We start from the raw sequence: 8,942 nt of genomic DNA, 5'->3' as shown, positions 1-8,942 counted from the left end.
CAGACTGCAGAAACAAGGTATAGTGCTGTACCTGGGTCTTCGGAGTGACTGCAGAGGGGGTGCTAAATTATTGTTTGATAATTAAGTTTTAAAGGAGCAGTGTGTAGGATTTAGTGGTATCGAGTGGTGAGGGATGCAGATTGTGACCAGCTGAATCTTCTCTTGTGTTCCAAGCATGAACTCCTTGTTAGACCAAGGTAGTTGGAAACTCTTACCTCAGCAGTTAGAAATATCCTCATCAGTTTGATTGTGTCGAGAGGAAAGATGGCAAGAACTCTGTTGCTACAGGTAGTCACGACTAAAACTCTTGCCACTGCAAAAAACACGTCTTAAAACCTCTGGTCTGAAACACCGGCTACTGCAATTGACAGCACAACAACGTGAAACTCCAAAATACACCCCACCAAAGGTGTGCCCTCCTCGGCTGCGGAGGTTGGCTGTATCCCTACATTGGCTAAACAACCAAAACTGGATTTTTACTCATGGACAGCTGCAGCTATAAAGCACACAACTGAATTTTGGGGAGATACGCAACTGACCTTTCGCTAAGCCCCACCCTTTTGTGATGGTCCGACAAGCTGTCACAGTAAGCGTGGAGCCCACACTGTAACTAACTGCACTCCCTGAAGAAATATTATATTTTTTGGAAAATGAAAGAGTGATTCCAGAGAGAAGCAGACAGAGGGGTCTACAGTGTGTGTTTGAAGGATATATCCAGGATGTCAAACTGACTCAGCAGCAACAACAGGTTAAAAAGACAAAGATAGTTAGAAGCTAAAGCTGAACTATAGGCTACAGATCACAGTGTCAAAGTGAACCACCACATCACTGCTGATCGACACACAAGACAATGAATATAAAGGGAAACTTTGCTGATATTGAACCAGCTGTGTGGCATCGCAGTGTGCAGATGAACGGTGTTTGGCTTCGCCCCCTGTGTCGCTGCCAGCACCTGGACCTTTGCCACCAGACGGGCAGGGATCAAACAACGTTCATCTGCACACACTGCGATGACACACAGATGGTTGGATATGAGCAAAGTTTCCCTGCTTCCCTTCACTGGTTCCTGTACAGCAATGTCTGTCTTTGTTTTCCTGTTATAATCATTAAAAAGCAAAAGCAGCATGTGTATACATTCAGTAGGCTATATCTTCAGTAGCTAGCTAGCTAACCCTACACTTTTCAGGGTTTGATTTTGGTTTTGGAACAGGGAAGAAACGTATATCTTTTTCCAACCTCTCCAGGTAACGAGTATCATTAATACACGACATGCTCCAGGTACAACATTTAGCTCCAAATCCACAAAACCAGCCTGAAAATGAAGGAAAAGGAGCACAGCTGTGTTGTTGTCGGACCCTGATCTGAGCCGGGCTGATGCTATTATGCTTGGTCTGCATCCAGGGGCGGGACTTAGTGAAAGGATGATTACCAATTTTATGGGGTGTAATGGATAAGTAATATAACAAATAGTGTAACGAATTACTGTTGGCAGGGAGTAACAAGTTTTACTTTTGAAAAGAGTTACAAGTAATAAGTAATAAATTACATTTTAGAGTAACACTGACTTTCAGTCCATACAAAAAACACACGGACACTACCTTGTTTTTTTTCAACAAACTTGTTTCCCCTTTCAAACCAATATCGCAATATTGACACCATCACAACAAATTTGAGTCGGGTTTTTCATCACTATCGTCATTATTATCTGTGATCATAATCATCTTTATGCATATTTAAATGAACTTCTTGTTACATCAAGATGAACAGGCACTACACCAGTTAGGAGATAAAAGTACATCACTAACTATAAACATACATCTTCTAGACCGCTAATATAGGGTTTCCACAACATGAGCTGCTGCTGTCCCCTGTGTGCATAAGGAAGAGATCATCAACATAAAAAAGCATTTACATATACACCTTTTTACTGCCTCAACATGGTTAGGTCTCGTTGTTCAACTCAACACAGTTGTACAGTTACAATAGAATATAATCTTTAAATTACATCATCATATACAAATCTGACAGCGTGGGATAACGTCACGCTTTTATGATACACTGACAATTCCATTGCAATGAAATTCATACGATATGGTACCTATTACTTAATATGTTTTCCATTGCTGTTATTTTAATGAATCACATTTACATGTATAACACTACATTTTGTCTTAATAGTCAATCACTTGCATTTTTTTTTTTTTTTTTTTTTACATTTTTGTTTCTGTTACACTTACACAACTCATACACACTGGATGATGAAGAATGTTTTCCCCCAAAATATTAACCTGGTAATGTGGATTATGTGTTTGTGTTTCGTGTGTTTAATGCGTGTGTGTGTGTTTGTATATATATGTGTGTGTATGTGCATACGCGCATCATTGAGGATGTGGGACAGTTTTAATGATAGGAGTCCTTTTTGCTATGCTGGACAGCTTTACTCTAAGACACAACTTGTGAGCTGGTGATGTGTTTCTCCTCATGTGTAAGACCCAAACCTGTCGTATCCACTTCCAGACACAGAGCTAAACACATCTGACTGCTGTTGGTCCGCTGAAAGTTACAAAACTTCAGGACAACTAAGTTATAAAAAGCAACTCTCCCGTCTAATCAGAGATTCAGGTGCAACTTGTAGCTAAGATAACTCACTAATCAGCGTCTGATGAATGTGATTCCTGCTGTGAATTTAATTTCTATGGAGCAATTTTAAAATAACGCACTGCGTAAGAGTCGTCTTATGAGCAGTGCAGCACTGGTGACGAATGTATTCCCTGTGTCGCTGCGCGGTGTTCTGCAGACAAATGAAGTTTGGGTGGACTGGGAGGCAGCTACAAGTTGATCCTCACTGAAGCTGTGTCACATGTGATATGTGAGAGTTATTGCGTGGAGAGAAAACAGATAGTTGATGGTATTGGGTCATTCTTTGGCTCAGCAGGGAAACGGGCCGCATAACTAGTGCTTTTTGCTAGGTAGGGCTTTAAATGACAGCGGAGAGCCATGTTTAGACAACACGCCCTCTCTCAAGCCCAAACACTAGTACATTCATGTCCTGTTGAAGAGGCTTCGATCTTCACACAAGCACAGTAACATGCCTCCACTGGCCCCTCGCTCTGGAAGAAAAAAAGTGCCCGGCACAGGCATTGTTCAGAACCCACCTCTCATACTGCAGTGGCGACCTCGAGAAGATGACTCGATCCGACTTTGCTCTGAGGGAATGTATCGCTCATGTTTCTTGTTTGTTAGCAGTGGATTTAATATGAGACCTGAAATACTGAACCAAGAATGAAAGCTTCTGCAGAAAACTGTGTATCCTTTTTCCTCGGACTGCATGGAGATGATACTGGCAAAGGATTTGTGATGCTAAGAACAGAAAAAAAAGATGTCAAAAACAAAAACAAACAAACATAAAACAAGTTCATCATCAACACGCTTCCTTTCATGAAGCATGTCCAGAAGGATGTGATGCTTAAAACGTGAACTCTGCATTTGTAGTTGAAGTGCTGCATCGAGTTGTAGCCCTAAATGAGGCTGCAGGATTCAGGGAATGCGAGATTTTGCATAGCGCATGCTGCTATGCAAGTTCAGAAACAGTTTAAAACACATAGCACTGCACACACTGGAAAAGAGGTCGGACCAAATCACAAAGAAAAACAAAAAAAGAGAAAAAAAAAAAATCAGAGGATACTGTTTGTGGTACTTTTAACACTACACAGCATTCCAGATGTAAGAATGACGACTGACCACACACAGCATTAGAAATGCTACACAAAAATGGCATCACACTGTATATACACAATGCAGGTTAGAGAAGCTCGTCTTTGTCGAATGGGTGTAACTGATTATATTATCTTCCCATTTTCACAAGAGAACAGACTGCAGTGGACTGCAAGTTTAAATAAGCTGCATTATACTTTAAATACAGCTACACAGAGAAGCAATGTGTTCCTGCACTGTCTTGATGTTATAGTCGAGTGTGTATATACTGGAATAACTGCTGCTCCTGTTTTTAAATGTGTAAGTCCACCCACCCCAAATGCTGGATAAAATATATTATACTGATATATCGTCTTTTTAGGTTACTAAGTTTTTATTTAGGCAAGACTGCTTGGCGCATCTGTTGGGCAAGGGATGTGTTGCTCTTAAGTCTCTGGCTATGTGCGGTGCAATTGGACGGGACAGTTCAGGCTGCCTCCAATGGCGTGTCCTTGTCCAGTAGCGTGACTAGATTGGCTCGACATAATTGGCCGGGTACAGTCCCTCTCGGCCGTTGTCCAAACGACCTCTACACCAGCCTTGCTCGTCTTCGTCCTCAGTCTTGGTCAGTTCATCACCTGTGAAGGAGACAGCACTCCTTAGTCCTGCGTCAAGAACGTTAATCTGAAATGAGGATATCTGGGAACACCGCTCTGTACTGTCTGTTCTTGTTCTTGTACAGAGGTCATGAGTCAAAGTCTCTCCCGCTCCCAGTAAAATTTGACCAGACAAATATGTGCAAACCTCTTATAGAGATCACATCTGTCTGGGTCAAATTGATCACTATGAGACCATGGTTCTATTTCTTTATTTCTGATACAGATTACCATCAAATTGACATTTATGTACGTATTACATGAATATAACGTACTCAGGTGCATTATGTGACCAGGCATTATCAATCCATCTGACAAGGGCGTCTTCAACAACAGATGTTTTCCCTGTGTGTATTTGTTTTCTGGCAGCCGAGACTGTTTCTCATTGTCTGAATGGAGGAACACCAAGTATCACTGCTGCATCTCATTGGCTCATGTTTGGCTGTTTGTCATAAGTGTAGAGGAGACTATGTTTTTTTTGTCATTGAGGGAAAATTACCATCTTTTTCCTGTCAGTTTTAAATGTGAACCCAGCACCAGCCTCAAGTAGCCAGCCAGAAACAAACGGGTTACCATGATACAAAATATCATTGGAGTAAAGTTAAAAAAAACATCCAAAATGAACACTATAAGCAGACTATGTGGTTACCATAAATAAATTGATTAACCAGCATCTCTATAGGAATAATTCTGTCCATTATTCTGCCATTCCTCCTATCGCACACTCACATATATGTAGATTTTTGTCGAGCTGCGAGTGTCATGCAGGTTTGCATCACCGAAGGTTAATGACAAACGCGGCGTTCATAAGGTCGGAGGTTCCGAGGGGGAAAGTGCTATGAACACGTGGACGGAGCGGAATTTTTTGCTTGGAACGTTGTGCAGAAGTGTAGCAACCTGAGGACCCCGAGTTCACGTGGCATGATGTTACAGCAATGGCGGCCCCCTTTGCCACCGGTGAGTCAAATAATTTTTCTTAGGTAAAAAAAATGCATCTCAAAGACGTCTTTAAGCAAATTCTCCACTGCTACATGTAATTTGAACATTCCGTGCATAATTATACGTAGAATTAGTAACGTTGCCAACACCATACATTAGCAAAATGTCTTTGACCTCTTCATTTAGCCAAAAAGGCTAACAACATCAGCCCAGCTCCACTGGGCTACAGATTTATGCGTTATCATTGAACAAAACACAGGAGAGCGAAAATCTTCTTGCGGGCATGCATGTTTGTTTACAACTAAGGTCCGACGTGAGGCGATGAACGCGCTTTTTCCAGCAGTAGGGGCTTTTCCAGGCTTTTCATGTCAGGTCTTTGGAAACCTCCGAGCCCTCTGAACGCAGCTAAAATCACTTGACAACACTGACTCCTCGGCGAGAGAGGAGAGGGAGAGACACTGTGCTGCTGCCAGAGGAGCCGCTGAATGAGTTCCCTCTGAGCGGTAAGTCACTAAAAGAGTCTGAGAAGTTCATGAAACTGTTCATGAAACATTCAGGACGCCACAGTTTATTCCACACCACTGAAGCTGCTCCTCTTTTTGGAACCACTGCAGAGTCTGTAATAATTTTGCTTTCAGCCATGCTTGTTGTTGCCATGGGTAACAGTATGACGTCAATATGTCAACAAGTCGAAATATCCCGAGGATCACGATTTGAATCTTTCTCATCATATTAAAAATGACAGCGGCATTATCGTGAACGAGATGATATGACACACCTCTATTTCACACCCAGCATCACTGATGAGTGCAGCTGACGGTCAACAGTGACATCACTGGGTTGGGCTGTTAACCTTGTAATGTGTTACTCTAATTCTGGAATATACTGGAATCAGTCTGGAATATATCCACTTAGTGTTTTTAATTATAGACTATTTAAAACTTGACAACATAAATATTCCTAATGAGTCCTTTTTGTTTTTCCAGTTGGAAGTTTTTTGCAGTGTTTGTGAATTACATCAGCTGACAGGAAGTAAACATCGACCCAAGCTGTTGCCTAGCAATGCAATTCAAGCTAAACAGTCTAGAAAATGTAACTCCTCCAAGTTTATACAACCCCTAATTCCCAGAGGACACGACCTCAGTGTCTTCTGTGGAAACTGCAGCCATTGAATTTCAATTAAATTAATTTCATTAGGCTTTACTAAGCTGGTCTGACCCACAGTAAAGGCAATGTAAATTAAAGGTACCCTGTGGAGCTTTAGACCGTCAACACTGTGGGAAGATGTCTTTAGGAGTGGGGCCCTGTTTTGTTTGTTCACATGCACAGGAGAGCACACATGTAGTACGAGCACATGTGTGACGCAACATAATTCCTGCCAGTGGTTCCATACAATTTCACTGATGAAAAGCAGCAATATGCTGACAAAACGCAAAGAAGACTTGTAATTCAACATAAATGTAAACTACTCAGGTATTTAAAAAAATCGTCTTTGCAAATGATTTCTGAGGAAAGAAGTGCATTCAATATTTAAGTTCGACCTCAAGGATACAAATGAACTAGTGTCAGAAACACTGAATGCAAATAGAGACTTTGTTTATTTACAAGAAAAGTCCACAGGGCACCTTTCATGTTTTCCAAGCAAGAACAAAGAAGAGAATTTGCGTGCAGGTATAAGATGTCTTCAAAGACTCCCTGCAGTCATTGGCACGTATCCCTAAGATGATTAAAAAACACCTCATCTCAAACTGCGTGGTTAAAAATAGGACAGCATGGGAATCAAGATGGAGATGCACAGCTGAAGCTTCTCCAATGGTTATTTCTCCATGCAGAGCTCGTCTTTAAATCCTTAGTCACATCTTTTTTTAGGGCTCCAATGCACGTTTTCCACACTGTTTCCCAAAGAGCTGGTGTTAATTGGTGGCTAGTGCCTGTAATTTGTTTTCCAAATGGTCATTATTGACTAATCCCTGCTATCTTCTAACAAGGGAAGGGTGCTTTAGAAAAGAAACCAGGACAGAGCTGGTGATTTCTGACCACCTGTGTGATGCGACAGCTCGGCCATGTCATCATAAACCTCAGCCTACAGTGTCACAGGCCCCGTTTATACATCATTAAGTAAACATGAGCTGCATGACAGCAGACAAAATCAATCTCCTGTGTCACCTGGTCACTGATAATTACCTGCTTTGAAGGTGAGCTCATCTTGTTCCTGGCCTTCATAGTCATAGAGAGCGCGGACGCGGACCCCTCTCCCAGAAGTGCTAGAATCATCTTCGAAAGAATTTCCGTTTCCACCGTTTTCGTTGCCAGAGTATGCAGCGGGCTGCTCGTCATCGGACCACTCAGTTGAGTAAGCTTGGTTTTTGTCATAGCTGCTCACACTGGAGGAGACAGAAAATGCATGGTGAGATTTAATGTTAAGAAAGGTATTCACACATCCAACTGTGTCAGATGCAGGTGCGCTGGAAAATATCACTTGAGTCTTTGAACAGAAAATCCTGCAGACTGCTCTTGCTTTTGTTTCGGTCCTCCTGGACCTTCGCCAAGAGCGTTCAACACCAATATTTCCAACACTGAGCTTAAATAGAAACTGCCCCACCCATTTCACAGGTGTGCACAGGTGTTTGGGGAATTAATCAGCTGTGGGTGTCTCTCTCAATAATTGACAACAGCCTGAGTACCAGATGTTACATAGCACACAAAGGAAAGAACAAGGGAACAAGAAAAACATAGGAAAAATCTAGAACACACATCTCCTTCCACAATAAAGGCTATTTTCAAGATTATTATCAAAACATGTTGATCTTATGAATGAACACATCGGTCTTGCAGCTTTCATAAATCATTAAAAAAGTTCAACATTGTATACTCTTATGCCATGAATCATAAATTGGTCTTTGAGATCCCCAAATCCATTATAGCACGACATGCTATGGTATTTAATCATTTAATCCTTTGGGAGATACTTTTGCAGTATTTCTTTAGTAGTATTTCTTCAAATACTGGTGTTGAACACTCTTGACGAAGGTCCAGGAGGACTGAAATGTTAGTGTTACTAATAAATTGTGAAGATGAACAAGAGCTGTGTGCGGGATTTTCTGTTCAAAAAAAACAAAACAAAACTAAAGTCTTTATAATTATCACCAAATCCCATTAAAAGGTCAAAACCAATGATAAGTTGGTGCTACTAATGAATACTGTCACTGTAGCTTATTATTCTGTGCCACATGGGTGCAGTGTTCTCCCACCCACTTATAGAACTGGCCCGTCATAATGACTGGGAGAACATATATTTTCTCAGCTTTTAGTTTTAATACTATATATTCATCTTCCCCAATATTCAAATATGCTCAAAATGTCCCCTTAATATGTAGATAAAGGTATAAATAATGAAAAATATTAGTTATGCCATGACAAACAACCACACACTGGACTGAAGAGTAAATCATGCTGCCTACATGTGTGTTGACTGAACAGATATAACATTAAAAGTGAAAAATTGATCTACAAGAGGAGGAATATTTGACAGCAATACAGAATGACTGAGAGCCTTACTGCATTATGTTCCATTATATTTTGAATTGTCCCTTTTTTCCTTTACATAAATAAAAACATTTCCAACATTAACTGATGTAAAAAGGCACAAAGTAG

At 41.0% G+C, this 8,942-nt stretch overlaps 1 protein-coding gene across 3 annotated transcripts in view; it reads right to left on the bottom strand.

Moving 5' to 3' along the window:
* Positions 1 to 2,182: 2,182 nt before the first annotated feature.
* Positions 2,183 to 8,942, bottom strand: part of pacsin1a (protein kinase C and casein kinase substrate in neurons 1a) — a 57,484-nt gene continuing 50,724 nt past the window's right edge. For all 3 annotated transcript variants that reach the window (XM_033629672.2, XM_033629673.2, XM_033629674.2), the window contains 2 exons: positions 7,473 to 7,672; positions 2,183 to 4,331 (listed from right to left, as the gene is read on the bottom strand). In XM_033629672.2, the coding sequence (XP_033485563.1) occupies positions 4,222 to 4,331; positions 7,473 to 7,672 (310 nt within the window). In that variant the 3' untranslated portion in view covers positions 2,183 to 4,221. The remainder of the gene's footprint in view (positions 4,332 to 7,472; positions 7,673 to 8,942) is intronic.

The sequence above is a fragment of the Epinephelus lanceolatus genome, chromosome 8, assembly GCF_041903045.1.
Source record: "Epinephelus lanceolatus isolate andai-2023 chromosome 8, ASM4190304v1, whole genome shotgun sequence".
Taxonomy (NCBI): Eukaryota; Metazoa; Chordata; class Actinopteri; order Perciformes; family Serranidae; genus Epinephelus; species Epinephelus lanceolatus.
This window is presented reverse-complemented; position numbering and strand designations above follow the sequence as displayed.